We start from the raw sequence: 25287 nt of genomic DNA, 5'->3' as shown, positions 1-25287 counted from the left end.
GGGGGACTCTGAGGTAAAGAAGAAAAGGCTGCCTCTCAGAGGTGTGTCATCTCCATGTTTTTACATGACTTATTGTACTTTCATAGATAATGACTATGTACATTTACGATACACAGCCTGTACACACACACACACACAGATATGCTGTCAATTCCATTTTGATTCTGCTTCATCTCCCAACAAAAGTGAACACAATGGATGCTTTTCCAAGGTAAGAAAGGCACATGTATGGGCACCGTGATCCTCATCAAGAGGGGCTGATGAGGGAGCACCCCTTGGGGCTTTTATAGCAGGGGGGAGCAGCATGATCATTCCTCCAGTCCCGGAAGCCCACTGTCTAAAAGGGAGGCTGCTACATCGTCCTGAAGAGCAGACAAGGGGTGTAACCTCATTCCCCAACTCCCACTTATCTGGAGAGGAGACGAAAGCTATATAAGGAGGAGCCTCGTCACCTGTGACGTGGGGCTCATCTTCAACACAGAGCTGTCCCGAGGGGGGAATGAGAAAACCTGCCCAGAGTGTATGCCGTGTGGTGGGACTTCAAGGGCCCTTTCCATGTTGGGACTCAGCAGAAGGGGCCAACTGAGGCCCACTTAGCCTCAGGGCTAAGACAGGCACTGGGTCAAGCTCTTTCTCATTGTTGCTCCTAAAGAGAAGACAGAGAGCATTATGAAGGAAGTAAATATCTCTCTGATATGCCTTGAGTTCAAAGTTGTAGAGACAGAAGGATGTCTAGTTTCTGGGCTGATGCAGAGCTCCTCGGAGCGGCCCAACATGGTGCCTCTGGGCAGATCCTAATCCAGTTCCCCACGCTGGGAAGACAGGCTTGCCTTTGACTCACCTGGTGAGCTCAGTGGGAGATGCCGCCAGGGCAGCAAGGTGCCGTGTTTGCCTAACTGCTGCTCCTGGACTGCTCAGTGTGTTCATATGGCTTAAAGGAGAATCCTGGACCTGCCCCATAGCCACCAGGGCAGGGGTCCTCAGATTATGCATCATCCAACCACATCACACCAGGACTTCAGCCATCTGCTGCCTCGCCATAGGACCAAAAACTAAAAGGTACTTCCATTTCAAGCAAATACAATTGTCCATCCTTTCATCCACGAAAATATAGAATTTTATACTCTATATTAGAATTTATACTCTTCCATTGGAGGGGTCTCATTAAGGCTGTGGTAGAAACAACGTAGGGATGGATTAGCAATGGGATCCTGCTGTGTAGCACTGAGAACTCTGTCTAGTCAGGTATGATGGAACACTTAATGTGAGAAAAAAGAATGTATACATGTAAGTGTAAGTGGGTCATCATGCTGTGCAGTAGAAAAAAATATATATATATAAATGATAAAAAAGGAAAAAAAACCCAAAACATGCAAAGAACTCTTACAACTCAACATTGAAAAAAAAATAACTCAATTTAAAAAATGGGAAGAGGACCTAAACAGACATTTTTCCAAAGAAGACATACAGATGGCCAACAACACATGCAAAGATGCTCCATGTCTTTAATCATCAGAGAAATGCAAATCGAAATCACAATGAGCTATCACCTCATGCCTGTCAAAATGACAAGCATCAAAAAGACAACAAATAACAAGTGTTGGCACGAATTTGGATAAAAGGGAACCCTTGTGCACTGTTGGGAATGTAAATTGGTGCAGCCACTGTGGAAAACAGTATGGAGGTTCTTCAAAAAATTAAAAATAGAACTACCACAGGATCTAGAAATTCCACATTTGAGTTTTTTTCCAAGGAAAACAAAAGCACTCATTTGAAAAGATGCATGCACCCTTATGTTCACTGCAGCATTGTTGACAATAGCCAAGATTTGGAAACAAACGGTCTATCGATAGATGAGTGGGCAAAGAAATTATGGTATGAGGCATACCATCCTGAATGTGCCTGATCTCATCTGATCTTGGAAGAAATTATGGTGTGTATTTATATACATTGGAATATCATTCATACATAACAAGGAATGAACTCTTACCATTTTTGATAACACGGATGGACCTAGAGAGTGTTATGATAAGTGAAATAAGTTAGATAGATGAAGACAAATATTGTATAATTTCATTTATATATGGAATATTAAAACAAGGACAAGTATAACAAAACAGAAATAGACTCACAGATACAGAAAACAAAGAGGTGGTTTTGGAGGGGAAGATGGGCTTATGAATAAAATAGATGAGGAATAATAAATAAGAGGCACAAACTTCAAAGTTATAAAATAAATGAGTCATAGGCATGCCCCATACAACATGGGAAATATAGTCAATAATAACGAAAAAACTGTATGAGGACAATTAGTATATGGTGACCATTTTGTAATGTATAGAAATATTGACTCGCTATGCTGTGCACCTAGGGCTAACCTAGTGTTGTCGGTTAGTTATACTTCAAATACATAAATAAGCAAATCTTGGATAATTAAATTACAAAAAAAAAGAAACAAAACAAATGTATGGGCAAATTTAAGGGTTAAAAATGACAAGATGACTCCTTCACATTAGAGGTTAAATTTGCTCAAGTTTCAAGGCGTTGAAGATGAAATGATCCCTCCTTGGATCCCTCTTCCTCATTCAGCCTCAAGCCTCTCTTTCTCTTTGTTTCTCTCTCTCTGTCTCTCTGTCATTATGAGATCTCATTTTCTGTAGGTAAATAGACAAATAAATATACCTGCACAAATATGTAAACATCTGCATAAACGCACGTCTGGAAAGATATGATGAAGATGACAACATTCGAGGGTTACCTTTGGGGGGTGTGTTTTGGGGGAATGAACTTTTTCCCCTCTATATATACTTTGACATGTACACTGGAATGAACTTCAGGCACAGGGTATCATGGTAAAAACTCCTAAAACCCAGCTGTCTGTGAATACAGGGGCAGAGTCCATGAAATTCATAAAAAATAATACTAGCCTGTTTTTAAAACTAGGAAGCTTAATATGTACTGAGCATGAAAAGGTCAGGGTAAAAATGATTGAAATAAATAATGAAAACAAATGACCTTCAAGTTCCCTCTGCTCCCAGCTTGCTCCGAACCCCACCCAAACCCAGCACTCACTTCTGACAACACTGGAGGTTCATCCCATACTGGGTGGAGAAAGCCCACACAATTCGCTGCTGCTCTGGGGAGAGGATGAGCATGAGGCTGGCAGAGGAAGGAGGCACTGGGATGGAAAATGCAGACTCTGATGTTCGCTGGGGCTGGCTTCCCTCACAAATAGCTCGTCGTTCACGATGCAAAGACTGAAGGAAAAGTGGGCCCTCAGGCGAGTGGAAGGATGGACCAGCCTGCACCTGCAGTGATGATCCTGCACCCATGGCCAACCAGGAACCAGATTCCAACCATACCCCTCCCTGCGTCTGTCCTCCAGGCTCCTTGATGGCTGCCTCTGCCCCTCCCACAGAGCCCACTTTGGAGACTGTCTACCAGCTTCACTAGATGGTAGATTCTGCATTTACCCTTTACAACAGCCCAGGGAGTGGACAGTCTGATCCCCATTTTCAGAGGGAGTCACTGAGCTACAGAGAGGGCATGTGACTTGACCAAGGTCACACAGCACGTGTGTTGGGTCAAGGAGAGAACCCATGTTCCGATTCCAGAGCCCAGGCTCTTCTTCACCACTAGGCTAGACTGCTCCTCGGAGTTACGGGCTGGGGTTTCCACAATATGGAGAAAACCTAAGGTCTGTGACTCCGCAGTCCCACCCGGAGCCCAGGCTGGGATGGGTGTTCCCACCCACAACACAGCACTCACCTGGAAGAGGTGGCAGGGGTAGTGATGAAGGTTCGGGTAAAGGCACGAACACAGCCCTGAGACCAGCCTCCCACTGCAACGACCAACAACAGGACCCCTTAGAGCCCCACGTGCTTTACATGCGCCCACGGGGTCCCCAGTCAGGGTCTGACTTGACATGCAGGCCGAGGGGACACCTGTTCATGAGCGGGCAGGGCATTGGGAAGGGGAGGGCAACTGTAGGAGCAGTCTGCTCCAGTGACGGGGCCCCACGGCCACCACACCACAAGTCCACGGGATGCATGTTCCACAGCTGCCCAAGAGGTGGACATTATCACCCCACTTTGCAGAGGAGGAAACTGGGGTTTAAGCAATGGCCCAAGTTCCCAGAGTAAGGATCCGGAATGAGAGCCATCAAACCCCATGACCTGGGTCCCCAACACCCAGGGTGTATGGAGCAGAGGGCATGACACAGGGGTCACACCTGGGTTGTCTGTGGGAAGAGTGAGGGCTGGAGAACCCAGAGGGGGCGGGAAGGGAGGTAGGGATTGAGGACCTGGGAGAGTTCTGAGAGGGAGCCCCACCAGGGGGAGGGCTCACTGGGGCCTCTGGGGAGGGGGCTACACACACCCACCTTCCTTGAACACCCCATTGACAGAGAAGCAGAGCATCGTTTCCTGAAAGGGAAGACCCCAGGTGCTCAGTCACCACCTAACCACCCATGGTGGCTTCCCAGTCCTGCCCGAGAGAGGAAGCAAGAGCTCACCGTCTGGAACCATATGTCCACCACGAAGGAGCTGAAGTCATGCCGAGTTTGTGGCAATACACAGAGGGCCCCCACAATGTCACATTTTGTGTGCTTCAGCAGTTTGACCTGCAGGACTGTGGGGGAAGGGGCAACAATCAGAGTTCCAGGACTGAACCTTTCACCATCCCGTTTCCTGCCCAGTCCTCCCATCACCCACTCACAGGGGTCCTTGAGCTTCTTCACGTTCCTATTTTCCTCAAGGTACTGGTAGAAGCTACTTCTAGGTGAAAAGGGAAAACAGGATGTAGGGGTGTGGCCAGAATGGGGGTGTGCAGGAGCAGAACTACATCTGCTGTGATGTGGTCCACCAGCCTGGGAAGAGGGTATGAGCTGGGATACTCACGAGGCTGGGTCCTGGGGGTTGAAGGGAATGGTCAGGGAGAAGCAGGCCTCGTCGTGATAAGCACCCAGGAGGTACTGCCGGTCTCCATAGTCATGGATCAAGTAATACCTGTGCAGAAACAAAGAGAATGGTGTGTCCATGTGGTCTGGACCTCAGAGGAGAACTGAAACCTCCCGGGGGCAGTCCAGCACGTGGGCAGCTTGCATGTGCTGGCCCTCCCCTTCCTCAGATTCCCACGGAAACTCACTGCTGCAGGAATTGCAGGACTAGACTCTTCAGCTCATTGGATCCAAAGAAGCTCCCCTGGGATGAAAACAGTCCTCAGGACCAGGGCCAACACCCTCCTCATGCACCGCCTAAAACCCTGCGAGATCCTCCACCCTCACCTTGCACCTCGGTAGGCACTGGCGGGCTTCAGCACCACGGTGAGTTGCTGGGGGTGTCTCCTGGCCATCCTGGGGAGGGAAGAGGAAGTCAGCAGTGCAGACCAGGAGGTGGGGCTGGATGATCAGGGAACAGGTGGGCCCGGGAGAGGGAGGGGGTCAGAGGTCAGGCGCCAACGGGCCCTGGAAATTCCATGGGCAGGACTGCACTTGGGATCAGCACCGTGGGCCCCCAAAGCCTGTGGAGCCTGTGCTCAAGGACTGCAGTCCGGTTCCCTCCAAGATGGTCCCATCCCCCTCCCACCATGACCATTAAGGGTCAGGTCCAAAAAGGTAACTTGGGCAAGACCTAAAGGGGGTCAGAGCAGCTTGGGGGCACTGCCAGTGTCAGTCAGAGGAGTCAGTGGTCAAGGAATACATTACCAAGCATAGCAACTTGGGGAACAATTCCAGGATGGAGCTGCCAACATCAAGACAAAATAGAAAAGCCTGTGAAACTGCACAGGTCACCTTGCTGGTGTGACCATGACACTGACATTAGACACAGCCCAGTGTGCCCCACCCACACTCCGGGGTCCCAGCTTCCAGGGCCTTGGGCACCTCTCCCCATGGACTCTCCGGAGGGAGAGTTCCCTGCCTTCCTCCCTCCCTCCATCCTCCTTCTCCTTCCTCCTGGGGGATCCCCCCGAGACTGCCCTGACTCCCTTCTCCAGGGCCACGAGAAGCAGCATGTCAATCCCATGCTCCAGGCCTTCCTTCCCCCCTTCCTCCCTCCAGGTCCCCACCAAAGGCTGTGGAGAGAAGAGGGAAGGGGGTGGGAGCCCGGGGCTCGGCCACCTCACTGGGGGTCCAGGATTCCGCCAGGACCAGGACACCCCCGGGGATGGCCCAGGATGCTTGGGCAGGGAGCTGAGTGAGCCAGGGCTCAGGAGGCAGGGAGGGAAATGGAGGGGATGAAGACAGAAAGGGAGGGAAGGGAGGGGAAGAGATGAGAGAGACGCAGGGGCATAGAGACAAGCCTGGGACAGAAAGCTAAGCAAAGAGAAGGGGAAGAAGCTCTCCCATGGTGGTGGGGGTGGGTGAGGGAAGAAGACAGAAGAAAGAGGAAAGAAATCTCTCCTGCTGCAGCCCCCTCCTTCACCTGCCCTGGAATGGCCCAGGCACCTGAGGTAGGAATGGAAAATATGCACATGCTGACGTGGGGCCTCACGGGGATCTGACTGAACCTTTGTCACCTCTGTCAGAGGAGCGCATGGGGCCTGTGGTCCTCCCAGAGAACCAGGTCAGGTGCCTCTTGCAAACAGCCACTGTCACAAGTAACTCAGACTCCCAGGAGCCAACAGAGGGGACCTCTGACCTTATGCTGCTTGACTTATCAGGAAAGGTGGTGCACAGGGGGTTTCTGTCTGCACACATCTCATCTGGCTCCAGCCACTGGACCTTGTCCATCTCCCATGCAGACTTCACCTGTAATTATAGGGAAGAACCACGTGGACCACAAGGAAGGCCTTGTACCCCCAATCCCTCCTTCAACAAATCCACTTACCTTCTTTGTCCCCACCTCATGAGCCCTCCACCTTCCCTTCAGAGAAGGCTCTGGGTACCACCCCTCACCTCAGTGTTGGAGAGGTTCAAGTTCTTGATGTGGGAAGCATGCTCCACAGTGTTGGGCAGGCCAACCAGCTGGTAGGGTTTCCAGTTGCTCAGGTCCAAGGACAAAAGCTGTGATGAAGAAAGAGTTGAGTGAGGACCCCAACAGGGGATATCCAACACCCATCTGCTGCTTCTGCCTAATCTTCCCCACCCTCACCCCAGTCCCCACACTGAGCCTAACTCCTCACCTTGGGCACATTCTCTCCATAGAGCTGCAGGCAGGTGGTCATGGCATTTCCAGGATTCTGTGCTGTTCCCATGCCAGAGATCATCAAGCCTCCAGGAAGATGAGAGGAGGGAAACAGAAGGCTGAGAAGGTCCTGGCCAGTAGAGCTCCAGCACCAACCCCTCCCCAAGTTACCATCCCTGAGTGTCCTTGCCGGGCAGAACCTTCTGCCCTCCCCTGCCCTAGAATTACTGCTGCAGCCATACCAGGGTCCAAACGGAGTCTCTGGATGTGAAGAGATTTCTGGGAGCCCTCATTTTGTCTGTTCAAGGTCAGCTGCACAGTTAGAGATGGAGTTCAGTGTCTCTGAGGCTGAGGTGGTGAAGGGGGGCAAGAGATGGGTCTGGCTCTGAGTGCACAGCCTGTGTTGGCTCTGCCTTACCTTCATCTGCTCCACCTTTGCTGACCTCAGCTCCTTCTGCACAGAGTGGGGTGCATCACAGGGGTCCACAAAGACCGATATCTGGACAGATCCCAAGAGGGGCCAGGTGAGCAGCAGGAAATCTGAGCCTTGGGATCAAGCAAGACCATGCCCCTGGCCTGCCCTCTTGCCCCCAGCTGGCCCTGTCCATGCCCTTGACACACACCCTTTCCTTAGCCTCATTGTAAATCTTGCCACTGACATTCCTCAGCGCGAAGGCAATGTTGGCATTCTCCACAAAGAACTGGGCCTGCATTTTCTCATAGTGAAACTGGAGGGAGAGGGGCGAGAGACACAGAATATGAGACGAGAGCCATTTCTCATCTGGGCATTCCCTCCACCCCGTTCCCTCTCATCTGCCTCAATGTCCTCTCTTACTTCGACTGGGGTGAATGGGACACCGCAGTGCTTCTGAATCAAACTCAGCAGCCACTTCTCCTCATACTTTATGCCAAATGGAATCTAGAAGCCAAAGGAAAAAATGGGACAGAAAATTGGCATAATGGAATCCAAGGTTCAGATAAGACCCAGCCATACCCTCCTTTACAACCTTTTGTCAGGCTTCAGATAATTGTTTAATATAGGACACTGTCTGTCATTGCTAACTTTTGTACCAGACATGGATTCCCTAAATCACCTCTCTCTCCATTCACAGACTTTTCTCGAAACAAACAACTTAAGATGTTTACCATGTACTTCCTTTTATAAAGGTCTCCGAGATCTTACCTGAGGCAGACCTGGCCTGCCCCTCTGACAAGGACCCCTGACTCATCCTCCTCCTCCCTCTCTCAGCTTGAGCCTAACCGAGCCTTCTGGTGTGAAGCCGCCCCCTCTCCTTGGCAGGAGTTTCCTCCTTTGCTTTCAGACAACCTCTCCCATGCGACCCGCAGTCTATCTGTTCCCTTTAAACTGCTTCTCTCAACCTGCTCTTACATGGTCTATGGTGTTACCTCCTAGGAATAACAAGACAGATCAACAACTCCTCTGACCCAGAAAACTTTGTAGCATCTCTACATGAGTCCAACAGAGGTCCCTCTGTCATCTTCTTCTACAAATTAGATCCTAAGGCCAAGAGACTCACTGTGATCTTGAACCAGCTCCCCAAAGTCTCATCCTGCCTGATTCTCTCCACTTTTCTCTCTGGAGGCTTTTTGTCTGTGTCCATGTTAACATGGGTTAGGTCTTGCATCTGAAAATTGCCTCTCCGACGATAGGGTGGAATGCCATAGGGAGTGCTGTGGGGAAGTAGAGAGAAGAAAGTAGTCCACATATGCTCAGAAAGTCTACACATTTTCCCCAGTGATACCAGAGCGACAATGAAGTTGTGCTCAACCACTAAGCTGATGCTATCATTCCTCACTCTGCCACAATGGAGAGAAGAATGAGACGTAATGAGCTACAAAGTTTTGTTTTCCGCTGGTTGTTACATGTCTGCCATGCCGACTGGTCACTTACTATCTTACTCGAGTGTCCACGTGAGCATCACTTCCTACTGAGTTTCCATCTTTCTGCTCCTGAGAAGTGACCTGTTCAGACCAATAGTTGTATCTCCTTTGGTAAATACCCCAACATCTTGCTCTTCTTTGTATAGGGTTCATTTGGTCAGTGTGCTCTGAAATTGAGAATAACACATCAATGGTCCCAGTATCAGAGAAAGCCCTGGGTAAACATCAGTGATGAGGAACTATCACTGATTTTTATAATCTAAATAGAAATGTTATCACATTGCTTAAAAGTCTGGGAGACTTCACTGTGGTTTCGCTTCAAGGGAGATGAGAGGTGTGGAGCATCACAGCCAAGAGGGAAATAAGCACAGAAGAATGGGTTTGGATCTAGGGTTTTAGTCCCTGCTCTGCCCTCTTCAGGCTAAGTGACCTGGGATAAATGGCTTTTCATCTCTAACTCTCACATCTCTGCTCTGCTCTAGGGAGACAATAAAATCTACCCTCAAATCTACCCTACTCTGATTGTTCAACGGTCAAAGTTGATTTCTCTGTCTGATGAAAGTATCAGAGAAATTAAAGATAAGTCTGATTAAAAGGTCCAGAATGGTGCCTGGAGAGACATATAATGGAGAATATCAAGAGCAAGGGGAAGAGAATTAAAGGAGGTGCAGTGAACATACCAGCACGTGGTTAATGTGAGTCCAAGAAAGCACAGGGAAGCGTGAAGAAATGCTATCTGAAAAGATCTTGGTTGAGAAGCTTCCAAAAGCGACAAACTATCAAGTCAGTATAACAACATTAATAGGAGAAAAACTATGCTTTAAGGAAAAACATACCTAAAAAAAGGGCATTCATTTCATCATCATCTAGCAAAAACTAGGAGAATTTGTGTCTAGAAGACTCCAATTAAGAGAAATATGACAGTTTCTTCTTTGGGCAGAAGTATTGTTCCAGGTCGAGTGCAGAAATACTAATGACATTTGTGAATACGTAGGCAATTTTAAATAAATATTGACTGTATAACACAAGGATTGTAATTGTTCTGGGGATTTAAATATATATCGAATGAAAATGCATGACAATAAATTTGGAGGGGGTATTTGGAATCAAACTCTTGCAAAATACATTCATTGTCTGAGGAGTTTTAAAGGGCTAATTAACATTAGGCCGTCAAATAGCAAAAATGGACATTGTAAGCTGAATGGTCAACACCACAGGAATGGCAAAGGAATGTTAAAGTAGAGAGATGCATGAAGTAACAATTTAATAGTTGCACAATATGAATCATTTTAAAGGAAAGGAGAGGAAAGGGAACCTAACAAGAGGCAAAAATGGATGTGCCTATAAATGAAATTCTATCTATTTTTACATTAAAAGTTTCAGACTAAATCTTCCAAATAGAAAAACAGATAGGAACAGACCGAATGAGAAACTGCCCATCAGATGCTCCTTCAAAGAGCCACATACAGAATTTAATCATCTAGAAAACTGGAAAATAATCAAATTGCAAAATGTATACCTTTTCCACATTAACCTACAGAAAGCTGGTATAGCCATATTACTAAAACAAAAGGTACACTTTCAAGAAAAACAACATTACTAGAGAAAGAATGAGATTCCCGTATGATAGCAGGTTCAATACAATAGACGATAGTCGTGCACAATTCTAAATTTCAGGCATGCATGTTTAAAAGAGGCCCAAAATATACAAAGGAAAGGCTGACAGACAAAGAGAAAATAGACACACCCACAGTCACAGCGTGAAATTTTAGCACAGCTCACTAGTTGACACATAAAATGGCAGACAAAAACTCAGCTAGAGGGAGAAGATTTTAAAATGTGACTAAAATAAATTAACAAATGTACTCAGTTGACATAGAACAATGCGCATAACAAGTACTCTTCAAACATTCCAGAAGAGATCATATGCTAGGGAAGAAAGCAAGCCTCAGGAAGCGTCTATGGACTAATGCAGTTTGTCCTTAATGTAAGATTCAATGGTAATGGTGGGTTTTCCGCCCCTCCCCCACCTCCAGTATAAATCCCAAGAATATTACTTTACACGAACCCTACCCCCCCATCTAGGTGACCCTCCCCACTCTCCTAACCCTACATCCAAGAAGATTATATGACTCAAGCTTTTTCTTTAAGCAGGGAAAAATTTCACCTCAGCCATGACCACTTCCTTAGGAGGGGAGGTTTTACTTGTGGAATCAGGATGGGTTAATCAGAGCCCACTTGGCCTATTTCCTCAAGCGAGTGTAAAATAGTCAGCCTGGGCCCTCTCCATCTCTTCCCTAAAGGGGAGGGTTAGGCTGGGTGGGTCTCCTGTGGGTTGGGGTGGGGGAGGGAGCCCAGGACCCCTCCTGCCCTGTGGGGCTCTGAGGACAAACTCTCACACTGACCAACTCACCCATGAAGGCAGTGACCTGTCCCCACTGTCCCCACAGGCTGTGCCTGAAGAGAATCCTTGGGGTCTGGAGCGGGAAGTTTGAAAAATATCAAGGTGGGCTGCTGAGGAAGGAGAGTGCTAGCCCCAAACAACTCTGTCAGGACCACACAAACAAGATGGCGTCCTAACAGGAAGTCCCCTCCCCCCCAAGGGCATAGAGAGGAGAGCCCTGGGGGCCAGAGGAGACTTAACTTCCTGTAATTACTGCCCCCTGAGTTTGCTACCAGCCTAACACCCAGGAAACTCTTTTCCCAACTAAACTATCCCTGCAGAGGAGGCCAACTAGAGTCAGGTGACTTAGGGGACCTTGGTGCCTGTGGCTACAGACACAGGAACTCTTTATGCCAGACTCTCCATCAGCTCCATTACATTGTGTTCCTTCATTCTGCAAACCCAGGGAACTCTGCGGGCCAGCCCATAGGTCAGGCTCTGTAATTGCTACATTGTGTCTGTTCTTTCATGTATTCCTCATAAGGCGAGTCTGATAACAGTATCACTAACCTTTCAAGTTTTCTGGGGCTTAATGAGGTGCTGAAGCCTGTCTAGGGTCTTTCAGATCCTAGCTGGATAGACAGACACTAGAATTGTCCTTCATGGAATGGGGATGATCTCTCTATGTATAAATTTACTAAATTCTTGTTAAGTTATTGCAAAGTAACAGAATGTTCTGAAAGCAGTCAAAGTTCTGTAAGTAACACCAATTCATCTTAGAAAGATAATACCCCCCCAAAATTCTAAAACTCAAGAAACAGACTGAGAACATATAAAGGAGACAACAAGCAGAGTTTGATCACTGTAACATAGTAGAAGGGAAAAAATCATATCTTTTTCTTATAAAATGTGTGTGTGTGTGTTGCAGCTGTTGCTCAGACCACATGCTGAAAAAATTAAAGAAAAAAGAAAAAGGAAAGTACAAACAAAACAAATAAACTGTGAAGTCAAAGTCTAATTTTAAAATATTTTATAAAACAGTATTATGTGAACTTTATGATAACATAGTAAATATATGTGAACTCTTTTTTGCAAGTTGCTTATTAGATATTTTCAAGTGTTTCTCTCAACAAGATAGCCTAATACAAAACATTAAACATTAAAAATGTACACTTAAAATATGAAATTTTCCTGCACCTTCCATTGATATGATCTCCTTACTGTGACTCACAGATACCCAAGATATCCAATGTAAAAGAATTGGTGCACATTTTTCAAGTATATTTCTCTTTAGGTAATGTGTATACTTAAAATATTTGTATATTTGTGTTGTTATTGATACTTTCTTTTAAAAATTTGCAATCACATTTTTCTGTAAATTAATTTTTCACTTATGACAGCACCAGATTTTCAATTCCTCAGTTAATGTGGTTTGTCATATTTCTCGATGTTTACTGGAGAAGCATTTGGCTTTTTAGGTGAATTATTTGTGGTTATCTTTTGTCCCTTCACTGATTAACAAGAGTCCTTTTTGTTCTTTCACATTAGCAAAAAATCTGTAATACTGTTTGAAATATTGGCTCCCAGCTTTCAAGCTTTTTAATTTTTTGACATTACAGAGATACTTTAGCTTTCATAGACTTTTTAAATTTAAAAACAATACAGCTATGATAGAAAAAAATGAGTGATATATAGGGTTGCATCAACTATTAGCCACTGGGAATTCTAGGCTGAAAGCCTTGAAGGCTTCAGGGGACAATGGAAAAAAAAAAGCTTTTAGACTCAAGTCTACATTTGAAAATAATGGGGAAAATATTTGAACATTTTTGCTTATAGAAAATATCACAGAAAGTGCCTCTGGCCTAAAAAAAAATTCCAAAAATGATCATTTCCCTCCCTTCATGGAGTTTAGTTTCCCCTGTTTTGACCTGAGCCTGACACAAATCCCTCCGGACATTTCAATCCCTGTGGCCATATATCCAGGTCTCTAAGCTTAAGGGAGTGGCTCTTCCCAGGCTAGAGGTCTAATTGGAGCTACAGCTGAGGCCTGCACCACAGTCACAGCAACACTATATCCGAGCCACATCTGCTACCTTAGCCACAGTTTGCACCAATGCCAGATCCTTAACCCACCGAGAGAGGCCAGGGATTGAATCTGCATACTCATGGATATTAGTTGGATTTTTAACCCACTGAGCTACAACGGGACCTCCATGGGAGTGGTTTTCATCTACACCATCAACTTCAAGACTAAGACATTGGGGAGAGAGTTGTTTGAGTATCCTATCAGCACAGCATTGACACCAGAGGAATTCAAAACTAGATGTGTGACCCAAGAAGATCTTTCAACTCTGTTTACAACCTTATTAGAAAAACTAAAGGGAAATTGGAAAAAAAAAAAAAACCGTTTATCTCAGCAAAAATGTCACATATAAAAGGATGTGAATAATAGGAAAAAACATTTTATAGACAAGAGTTTAATATTATATAAATACTGTATTAGTAAAAGAATCCCGTTCAACACCTCTTGAGATAATTCAAGTAAGAACTATGCATTACCAACATATAAAGTTTTAACAAGTACAAATAAGAACTATGCATTACCAACATATAAAGTTTTAACAAGTACAAAAACAGTTATATATATTGAGGGGGAGAAATAACAGACTTGAAACCAGTGGCCAGAGAAACATTTTAAAAATGAATAATTGAAATTACCAGAAAAAAAGTTATATATGCATGTAGGTATATGTGCACAGAGAGCAAAATTTGGAAGAATATAACACGTAGACATGTTTCTATGGTATTGTACACAGAGAAATGTATCTGGGGAATATAAACTACATTACCAAGCCTGTACATCTTGCTATGTAACAAGATGATAAATAGAAAAATACGTTCCCTAATAAATACACATTGCTACACTTATTAGTTTTTGATAGATACAGTTGAAATCAGAAAAATAACTTATGCAAAATTTTTATCACATGGTAGTATGTACCTGGTTGGGAATTTCACTACAAAAATAACTATGCATGCGTCTTAACTGTGTTTATATGTAAATCCGTATATTTTTCACATCACCCTTGTCTCTCAATCACACATAAAGAGGTTTCCTGTCACGGTTGCAAGGGAGGGGCCGAAGAAAAGTTCTTGCCTCTGGATTTCATGCACATGGGCTCTGGACTCATCCTTACTGCTTCACTTGTCACAAAATCTTCCAGAAATTTCACTCGGAATGAGTCATTGCTCCCTCCATCCTTCCAAGGCTTCCTGCTAAGTGACATCCAAGCTGCCGTTCCAGACATGTGCGCCAGGTGGCAGAGACCTCCAGTTTCCGGATTTTCTCCAGTGAAAAGGAGAGAAAAATCTGTCGCAAGTTACTTGGCATTGCGAGTGGTGAAAGAACATGTCAAACAAACTCATGCTCAAATGGCTTTCCCTAACGATTTTCTTCTTCCCTGTGGCTTCACAGATAGAAGGCATAGGCATAACATCAAACTCCTCTTAGAGGGCTGGTGCTTATTACAGGCCTGAGGTGGGAGCAAGGAGGGCAGAAGGGATTCAGCGACATCCTGCAATTGCCCTGTTCAGTTTCACAAAGTTTCTCCCAGCACGACAAACCGCTGGGCGAGGGATTTCCACTCTGGATTTTCCAAAGGGTGAACCAGGTATTCACTTCCTGTTACATCTGGCTAGGCACCACCCTCTCCTCTTCTAGGGGCTAAAGCCTCCTTAGTTGCAGGTCACAGCCTAAACCTCACTTCACGGGAGAAGCCTCAGACATACCCTTCTGCTTTGCTTACCACTAGGCGTCTAGTCACTCCACCACCATTACCATCTCCAGATATGCTTTTCCTGTGAAAGGGAACCCAAGACTGTGAGCTCAAATTTTTTCATGGGCTGTAGCATCACTCAGTGGACTTAAGGCATGAAAGTTTTCAAATATGTTGTCTGAAGATCTTCATCAGATTCTCTCTTCCACTTTTGAGGGTGATGGTGGGACAGGGGTCAGTTCAGCAACAGAACTGCAGGGTTGTTCCTCAGATAACAGAGCATGTACTTTAGAGAAGCTAAATGTCTTTCAACAGATGAATGGATATAGAAAATGTTATATATACATCTATATAGTGGAATGTTTTTCTGCCAAGAGAAAGAAGGAATTCCTGCCATTTGCAACAATATAGATGAACCTTGAGGGCATTGTGCTAAGGGAAGTAAGTCAGAGAAAGACAAATACCACGTGATCTTCCTTACATGTAAAATCTATAAAAGTCCAGTTTATAGAAACAGAGTGGACTGGTGGTTGCCAGGGACTGGAGGTGGGAGAAATGTTGATCAAATATTACAAACTTCCTTTTACAAGATTAATAAGGTATGGAGATCTGATGTACATCATGGTGAATATAGTTAAAAATACTTTACACTATACTTGAATCTTGCTAAGAGAGTAGATTTTAAATATTCTCACCACACACAACAAGAATGTTAACTGTGTGAGACTGATGTATATGTTAACTAACATTACTGTGGTAATTGGTTTCACAAAATGTTCATATATCAAATCATCACATTGCATACCTTAAACTCACAGAATGCTATGTCAACTGTTTCTCAATAATGCTGTAGGGGAAACAACAATCTCCAAGCAAACCACAAAAATGACCAAACACCCTCTTCTAATGACAAATGTGAGTAAATGATGTTTCTTTACTGATTATAGCTTTAGTCTTGTTCTGCTGTTCTATGATTTCAGACAAAATTTATTAATATATCCATTCATGGAATTACTTCTACTTCCTGACAACACTCAATATGGAGCAATACGAACCCTCTCCAAAATCACCTAACATAGGTCCAAATACTATAATATTTCATTCCTAATGTCCTCTTAATGAACACTTTATGGTTCTCCATGAGGTACATTCTGTCAGACTGTAATGTCATAAGGCCTAACTTTGGCTACAGGGGTATTCCTTGTAGTCTCTTGGCTAGAGAACCCTGGCAGCAGAATGGTTCTGAATTGGTTACCTCCTTCTTCCCAGGGGAGGCAATGCAAATTTTCTTAAGTCCTACCATTCCTTCTTTCCACAGTATCTGGTCTCCATGCTGATTAAAGATTTGCAAGGGACAGGGTCCATAGTAGACATCTGTACTCAGGTGTGGATAGATTGTCTGTGATTTGGTTATGAAGTGGGAAGTGGGAAGACTGATTAGTATGAAAGCAGCGAATGGGAGCTCTGGTGAGGAGGGTCAAGGGGCAGCTGCTCTATTCTTTGTCTTGGGCCCTGGCACACACTGCTTAGGGATAGGGTGGCAGGAAGGCTGTGGAATTCATGTGGGATTAGTTCCGTGAAGAGGCATTATTTCCAATATGTGTCCTCTTTCTGCCCACCAAGTACAAAGGCTTCAAGCTCATGGACACCTCCAGTGAGGTTCAGTTCTTACAGATGATGACGGTGAGGAAAGTGTTTCAGGAGCAGCTGCAGGGAGTTCCCTGGTGGTTCAATGGGTTAAGTATCTGGCATTGTCACTGCTGTGGCACAGGTTTGATCCTTGGCCTGGGAACTTCTGCATGCCTCAAGCATGGCCAAAACATTTTTTTTTAAAAAAGCAGCAGCTGCAGGAACCTCAGTGGGACTGGCTTGATGATGCCGTTTTCCATCCCTCATCTCCAAATAAGTTGTGTGCCTTCCCTCAGAATCCCTCTGGCTCCCATCACTTTGTCCCAGAACTTGTCTCTGATCATATACCCTTACCTCGGAATCACCCCTGTATACATGCCCGACACAGTATTGTATACGTGTTGCTTATCTTTCTACATATAGAGTCCATTGATCCCATGTGGCTCCTTAGAAGACTTTAGTGTCATCATGCCCTTATTGATCACAGAATTCCTTTCCATTCACCAGTCCTTGTGATCCCACCACTCTGTAATCCCCAGTGCTGTAACCACTGAATATTACTCTTTGGATGTGAACACTGCAGAACTCCCTCAGCGGCCATATCCAAGGGCAGAAAACTAAAAGGAGAGCAGTCAAGTTTAGACATTCATTCCTTAAAAATAAAATAAGTGGTGTCTGGCTGTTCCTAGCATCCTAACCTACATCAAAGAAAAGTGATGAAGTAATGATAGAATAGCAAGTACCTTACAGCTAAGGCAAGGCTTTGATCTCACCAAGACTTCCTGGAAGTCTGCCTAGTAACACAAAGAAGCAAATAAAGAATAATCCTACAATCAGTCCTATTATAAATAATAATTCTAATCAGTACTACACATGGATGGCCTCACTTCCCTGGGGTGACCCATCAGTTACCTCTGAGCTCTGTCTGCTCACCTGGGAGCCCCCACTCTTCACACCAGTCAGCATGGACTCCCCGGCCCCTCCCTCCTGTTCAGCCCCCAGAGGTCCTGCCCACTGTCCCAGGCCCAGCTCCTCTTTGAGGAGCCTCCGATGACTGCAGGGAGCCCTTCCTCCTCTTTTGAAATTAAAGGGGTTCTGAACAGTTTACCGTAAAGTCCAAATGGATGTGGACCATGTGAAACTGGTTTTCAAGATTGTTTTGGCTATTCAAGCTCTTCTGTTGCATCCAAATTTTAGAATTTTTTTTTTTTTGGTTCTGTGAAAAATGTCACTGGCATATTGATGGGGATTGAGCTGAATCTTAGATTGCCTTGGTATTATTGTAATTTTAACAGTATTAATTATTCTAATTCATGAAGATGGAATATCATTCCATGTATTTGTGTCTTTTTCATTTTCTTTATGTGTCTTAGTCTTTGCTCTTTAGAGGTCTTTCACCTCCTTTCAAAATGTTTTCCTAGGCTATTTTATTCTTTATGCAATTGTAATGCTATTGAGCACCTTTTCACACAGATGTTGGCACTTTGTATATTATCTTTGGAAAAATGTCTCTTTAAGTCCTTTGCCCATTTTTTTTTTTTTTTTTGCTGCACCTGCCAAAAAAGCTCCCAGTTGAGGGACTGAACACACAGTTGCAACCTATGCCACAGATTTTTTTTTTTTGAGTTGAATGATTTCCTTACATATTTTGGAAATTAACCCCATATTAGATATATGGTTTGCACATATTTTCTCTCATTCCATAGGTTGTCATTTTATTTTGCTGACTTTCTTTTTTTGGAATAAATCATGGAATAGTATGTTGCCAATTCTGTTTGGAAAAGCACTATGAATATTAAAAGACTAAACATGGAGTTCCCATCATGGCGCAGTGGTTAACAAATCCGACTAGGAACCATGAGGTTGCGGGTTCGATCCCTGCCCTTGTTCAGTAGGTTAAGGATCCGGCGTTGCTGTGAGCTGTGGTGTAGGTCGCAGATGCGGCTCGGATCCTGCGTTACTGTGACTCTAGCGTAGGCTGGCAGCTACAGCTCCGATTCGACCCCTAGCCTGGGAACCTCCATATGCCGCGGGAGCGGCCCAAGAAATGGCAAAAAGACAAAAAAAAAAAAAAAAAGACTAAACATACTCTTCCTTTGGTGTTGACCCCATTTCTATACATTGCTCATTGATCCATGTCCTTTACTTACTGTCTTCCCTCAGCAGTATCTGCTGACATGTCCACTCTGCAGAGAGGGCCCCTCCAAGAGGGCCAGCTGTTTCAGACCCTAGGGCCCCAGGGTCATGACCTTCTCCTGCCCCTCATGCATCATCCCCTCTGCAGGACACTATGAAAATGGCTGCTCAAGCATTTTCCCTGAGTCTTGTCAGATCTCAGAAGCATACTGTTCCAAAGTAGCAGAGGTTCAATGAGCCAAATACAGTCCCTAGAAGGAACAGCATTCCCATGTAATGCTGAAGCTATTAAGAAAGTGGATAAAGGAGTTCCCATCGTGGCTCAGTGGTTAACGAACCCGACTAGTATCCATGCAGACATGGGTTTGATCCCTGGCCTCACTCAGTGGGTTAAGGATCTGGTGTTGCCATGAGCTGTCACAGACACAGTTCAGATCCCGCGTTGCTGTGGCTGTGGTATAGGCCAGCAGCTGTAGCTCCAATTCGACCCCTAGCCTGGGAAGCCCCATATGGCGTGGATGCAGCTCTAAAAGGACAAAAGACAAAAAAAAAAGTGGATAAAGACAACTATACCTCCATGTCACCCTCAAAGGCAGCTCACCTCCTCTTCCTGCCAAGGCTCCATATCCTATGGACCCAGCCTGTATTTCTAGCTCTGTGTGCCAAGTCCTCTGTTTTCTGGGCAAACTGCACCATTGACTCATCCCTCTACTCCCAATCTTCCTAATGTCTCATTAATTGGAAAAAGTTATGTTTGCATAGGGCTTGTTTTTCACACATACACAGGACGGTGTTATATTTTCAAGACCATCCAGTAAGGGAGGTGTTACTCTCCCATTTTTTTTTTTTTTTTGAAATGAGAAAACTGTGTCTCCATGATGGTGAGAACCAGACCTGCCTGTCCTTTGAAAGTCAGTTTTATAGTAACACATGAGGAGAGCACAGAGCTGGTATTGAGCAGACCTGAGTCCTAGCTCAAGTTAATGAAACATGTAAAAGTGTTGGAGAGTCCCCAGGCCAGCACTTCACTCATCCAGGGTTGATAGTCTAGGTCCTCACTGTACCACTGTGTACTTCTTTCTTTAAGAGACACCTACCAGGACTTTCCATTGTGGCTCAGTGGTAACAAACCTGACTAGTATCCATGAGGATGCAGGTTCGATCCCTGGCCTCGCTCAGTGGGTTAAGGATCCAGTATTGCCATGAGCTGTGGTGTGTAGGTTGCAGACGCAGCTCGGATCTGGTATTGTTATGGCTGTGGCTGTGGTGTAGGCCAGTAGCTATAGCTAGGATTTGACCCCTAACCTGGGAACTTCCATACGCTGCACCTGTGACCCTAAAAAGAAAAGAAAAAGGCACCTACCAAGCAATAGGAATATTCCTACAGTTATATTAAAGAGGGAAGCTATTAAGCTATGTTTTCTGTTTTGTAAACTGGAAATGGGAGTTAGATTTTATCTTATGGTATCATTTTCATATCTCTGGAATTGATTGTGTGATTTGAGTCTCTTAAAGTAACATATTACGTTTTTAAAATTTCTATTATCATTTAGGAGATGCCCAGTAAATTATAGCACGTGGAAGGCAAGCAGTCTACTTATGCAGCTGTTTTCAAATTAATGTGTTGAGGGGTATTACTACATTAACATTCAAGCCTAATTAGAAAGAGGTGGTTTGGTGTGACTGCAAAGCACACACTCCTGAGCACAGAGATGGCAAATGCCAGAGCCAAGGAAAACCCAAAGTAAAAATGAAAAAAAAGCTGAAGTGCTGATGTGGTTAACCTCTGTTGTTGCTATGTTAAGCCTCCCTGCAGCTGGGAACCAGGTTGTGCTCCTTCCCCATGCCTCATGGGAGGTTTATGGCAGGCCTGGAAGAACAAGCTGGCTGAAGCCTGTGTTTCTTGTGTCCTTTGTGAAAGCTAAACTTATAGAAAGGTTGTGCCTGCTTGTACCTGGTAAGGTAAGGAGGGCCTCTGAGGATTCAGAATGCAGAAATGAAGGGAGATTTCTCCCTTTTGGGGGACGTGGGAGGTCCATATGTCCTTGTGGGAGTAGGGACCTGGGCAGTGCTCCATATCAATGCTTAGGGTGACTCCATGGATGGTTCATTGAGACTGGGAATCTAGTAGTAAGACAATTTTCCACTTTGGACTGAGTGATGGAAAGTACAGGGTCAGGGTGCCTGAAGACACTGAGTCACCAGGGCAATTGTCAGCTCAGTCTCGAGCAGTGTGGACAGTTGAGTGATGATGAGGGCAGTCTTCCCCTGTTGCACCAAGAGGATATGTCGCACAAGTGGGACCACTTTGTCAAAGAGCATGAGCATGTAACATTTTTAATACTTACCATCTAGGTGACCTTTAAAATTTCATGACTAATGTGTATCCAAACAACTACAAGATGAGAGCATCTGTTTTTTTATATCTGTGAAATAATGGTTTCACAACATTTTTAATATTTGGTAAAGTGATGTTCTGTTATTAAGTTATTAGGACACTTTTCATTTTTCCATATTGTGTTTTTCAATAAATGACATATTTCACATGTGCATTTCTAAATGTTTGCTATTTGTTCCATTTTATTTCTCAGAATATGTCCTGGAATAATTCTAGAGTTTTAAACAAAATCTGGTTAGTGTGTTCTTGTTTATGTTATATATTATTTAAATAAAAACAGGGGGAGGGGCATGAGTTCTTCATCCATAGCTGCAGCAGGAATAATTGGTACAGCCTCTTTGTAGAGACATTTAGCAATATCTATGAGTGGAGGAAGAGAGGACCCCTTCAGCTTCTGCTAGAGAAAAGAATAAGATAAGACGCCAACTTATTGACTCTAATGTTGAACATTTTGTGGGAGATATTTTACAATGCAAGTGAAAAGGAAGAAATTAAGAGCAAAAAGAGGTTGTAAAATCTGTTTCTGATGATGTGATTACACATTGGAAAACCCGAAATAGAAATGAAAAAAAAATGATCACAAAATAAAAGAGAATTTAGAAAAGTAGTACTTTGCACTATTAACAATCAAAATCAATACATTCTCATGTGCAATTACTTTAAAAATTAGAAGATATAGGAGTTCCCTGATGGCCTAGAGGTTAAGGATTCAGCGTTGCCACTGCTGTGGTGCAAGTTTGATCCCTGGCTGGGAATTTCTGCAAGCTTTCTTGCTACAGAAAAAGAAAGAAAAAATAGAAGATTTTTGGCCCTAAAAAAGAAAAAAAAATAGAAGATATAATGAAAGAAAAGAAAATGGCTGGATATTAAATTTAAGAAGCAATGTTTTAAACATACCTAGAACACACTACTAGATTTGCACACATAGAAAAAGACATGATATTCTTGGGGAAGGGGAGTCAATAGCCTAAAGATGCCAAATTTTCCCAGGTTAATTATTAATTTAATGTGCATGTAATTAAATATCATTAGCATTTTTGATGAATTTAGACAGTTATGTTATACAATATAGTTGATTGTCAAATTAATTTGGCAGAAAAAAACCAGCAAACTCTGAAAAAGAAGTGTGATGGGAGAGGGTGGCAACTAGTCCTACCAGATACTAAAACATATAAAAATATGCAATATAAGAATGAGATGTTGTCCCATGAATTGACAGAAAGACTAATAGAGGAGAAAAGAATACTGATATAGGTCCAGTTATATTCAGAGATCTTGAACAAGATTAAGGTAGCATTTTCAGTGAGTGGGGATATATCATTTGTCACTTTGTGACTGGCTTATTTCACTCAATATTATGTTCTTAAGGTTTGTACATAAACAACCTTAATTTAAAGTTGATTTAAGAACTAGTATTCGGATACCATGTGGTTTCAAAGATAAAAAGAGATCATTTCTCCATCTTACATCAAGAGAATTGACAAGTGGTTGAGATTTAAATGTAAATGAAAAAAGAATCCATGCAAGTAATAGAAGAAAACATGGGTGGACCCCCTGCTAATCTGGAAGTAGAGGTAGCTTTCCTAACTACGACTCAAAATCCAAGCACATCAAGGGAGAAAAGATTGATAGATTTGACCAGGTAAAAGTGATAATAACAACTTTGCATGTCAAAAAACATGCCAGCCAATTAAAAAGACACTGGGAGAGAATGTTTATACTAATATCTCTAACAAAGTGTTACTATTCCTTTTATAAATAAGCTTATCAATATAGAGTCATCAAACACAGAGACCTTATCAACGACATGTAACAAATATAAACAATTAACAAAAATATGCACAATGTCTTTAAACAACTCTCAAACTTGATTCAAGTAGGAGGGTTGCAATTACAACCCCACTGAGGTACCATTTCTAAACTATTAGATTGGCAAATCCAAAGGTTAGTCAACACACTCATTTGGTGAGGATGTGAAAACCATGTCCTTTCCCACAATGCTCACAGGGATGCAAAATGGTGTGATCACTGTAGTTAGCTTAATATTGGCTTCCAAAGATATCAGCCCCAATCCCTGGAATCTTTGAGTTTTAACATATATGGAAAAAGGGTCTTTGTAAATGTGATGAAATTAACAGTCTTAAAATGGGAAGGTTATCCTGGATTATTCAGGTTGGCAGTCACAAATGTCTAAAGAGTGAAGTGGAGTGGGATTTGACACAGACAAAAGAGAAGAAAGCAATGTGACCAAGGATGCAGAGGTTGGAATGATGCAAGCACAAGCCAAGAATGCCAAGAGTCCCCAGAAAATCAAATAGGCAAGGAAGAGATTCTTCCCTAAACCTTTGGAATAACTGAAGCCCTGACAACACACTAACTATGGCCTGATGAAGCTAAATTTGGATTTCTAGCTTCAAGAAAATGAGAAAATTAATTTCTGTTGTTTATAAATACCACATTTGTGGCAGGTTGTTACAATAGCCATAGGTAACTAATACAACAACTATGGAGAGTAATTTGATAAAACCTAGCAAAATTACACATGCCCTTGCTTTATGACTCACAAATACACACACACACACACACACACACACACACACACACAGAGAGAATCTTCCCTCCATATTCATGGGTTCTTCATCTGTGGATTCACCTAGCCACAGGACAAATTATTTTTTTAAATTTCCAGAAAGTCCCAAAAGCCAAAATTTGACTTTGCCATGTGCCAGCATCTATTTTCATAGTACTTAGTATTGTAAGTAATCTAGAGATGATCAAAAATATACAAGAGGAGTTCCCGTCGTGGCGCAGTGGTTAACGAATCCGACTAGGAACCATGAGGTTGCGGGTTCGGTCCCTGCCCTTGCTCAGTGGGTTAACGATCCGGCGTTGCTGTGAGCTGTGGTGTAGGTTGCAGACGTGGCTCGGATCCCATGTTGCTGTGGCTCTGGCGTAGGCCGGTGGCTACAGCTCCGATTGGACCCCTAGCCAGGGAACCTCCATATGCCGCGGGAGCGGCCCAAAGAAATAGTAAAAAAAGACAAATATATATATATATATATATATATATATATATATATATATATACAAGAGTACGTGCATTACTTATAAGTAAATACTACATCATTTTATAAAAGGGACTTGAGCACCTGTAGAATTTGGTATTTGCAGGGGACTTTGAACCAATCCCCAATAGGCAGCAAGAAACAATTGTGTGTGTGTGTGTGTGTGTGTGTGTGTGTGTGTATGATATATATTATATATACAGAGTATATCTAAAGGAGATATATATATATATATATATATATATATATATAATATGTCTACATAGAAATATATTCTGGCAGTGACACAAAAAGATTACAGATATATTTGTTCTGGTTTAGCAATTGTAAAGGAAATCTTGTCACATGTTACCACATGTGCAAACCTTGAGGACATAATATTGAGTGAAATAAGCCAGTCACAAAGTGACAAATGATATATGATTCACATAAATGAGGTATGGAAAGTAGTCAAACACGTAGGGACAGATAGATGGGTGGATGCTAGGGTGTGTGAGAAGCCCTGGGCAGCCTGTACAGGGGTGAGGTGATAGAGGGTGAACACCTTGCTCCCTGGGAGGGACCCCTCTACAGCGTGGACATGTCGACCTACACTGATGAGGGAAGAGCAACGTCAATGAACACTATGCAGATTTGTAGTCGATAGCAGATGGAACTGCTTTGATACATAGATGAATTTTCTAAACAGAACTGGATTCATAGTAAACAAACCATTCCAAGACATCTGTTATTCTTCTCAAAATGTACTCCTTTGCCTTGAAAAGAGAAGTGAAGATGGATACCAAAAAAAAAAAAAAAAAGGAGTTCCCGTCATGGCACAGCAGAAACGAATCTGACTAGGAACCATGAGGTGCAGGTTCGATCCCTGGCCTCG

General features: G+C 43.6%; 1 protein-coding gene across 1 annotated transcript; it reads right to left on the bottom strand.

Moving 5' to 3' along the window:
- Positions 1 to 3083: 3083 nt before the first annotated feature.
- Positions 3084 to 9188, bottom strand: LOC125118720 (nuclear RNA export factor 3-like). Its single transcript, XM_047765495.1, has 18 exons — positions 9037 to 9188; positions 8663 to 8816; positions 7960 to 8043; positions 7748 to 7852; positions 7543 to 7623; positions 7367 to 7436; positions 7123 to 7211; positions 6896 to 7003; positions 6639 to 6748; positions 5705 to 5741; positions 5285 to 5353; positions 5146 to 5201; positions 4899 to 5006; positions 4717 to 4775; positions 4514 to 4629; positions 4382 to 4424; positions 3769 to 3841; positions 3084 to 3257 (listed from the first exon to the last, which is right to left on the bottom strand). The coding sequence occupies exons 1-18, from the start codon at positions 9177 to 9179 to the stop codon at positions 3092 to 3094; spliced, it is 1671 nt and encodes a 556-aa protein (XP_047621451.1). The 5' UTR covers positions 9180 to 9188; the 3' UTR covers positions 3084 to 3091.
- Between the last annotated feature and the right edge of the window lie 16099 nt (positions 9189 to 25287).

The sequence above is a fragment of the Phacochoerus africanus genome, chromosome X, assembly GCF_016906955.1.
Source record: "Phacochoerus africanus isolate WHEZ1 chromosome X, ROS_Pafr_v1, whole genome shotgun sequence".
Lineage (NCBI taxonomy): Eukaryota > Metazoa > Chordata > Mammalia > Artiodactyla > Suidae > Phacochoerus > Phacochoerus africanus.
Note: the sequence above shows the minus strand (reverse complement) of the source record. Positions and strands in the feature narration are given on the sequence as shown.

Bases quoted from the DNA above. Each gene is read 5' to 3' on its own strand.
- LOC125118720 (XM_047765495.1), bottom strand. From the start codon at position 9,179: ATGAACCCTATACAAAGAAGAGCAAGATGTTGGGGTATTTACCAAAGG. The intron at 4,630-4,716 runs GTGAGTGGGTGA...CTTCCCCCACAG, and splicing joins GAAGAAGCTCAAGGACCCCT to TCCTGCAGGTCAAACTGCTG. The intron at 3,258-3,768 runs GTGAGTGCTGTG...CTTTTCCTTCAG, and splicing joins ACCCCTGCCACCTCTTCCAG to TCTTTGCATCGTGAACGACG.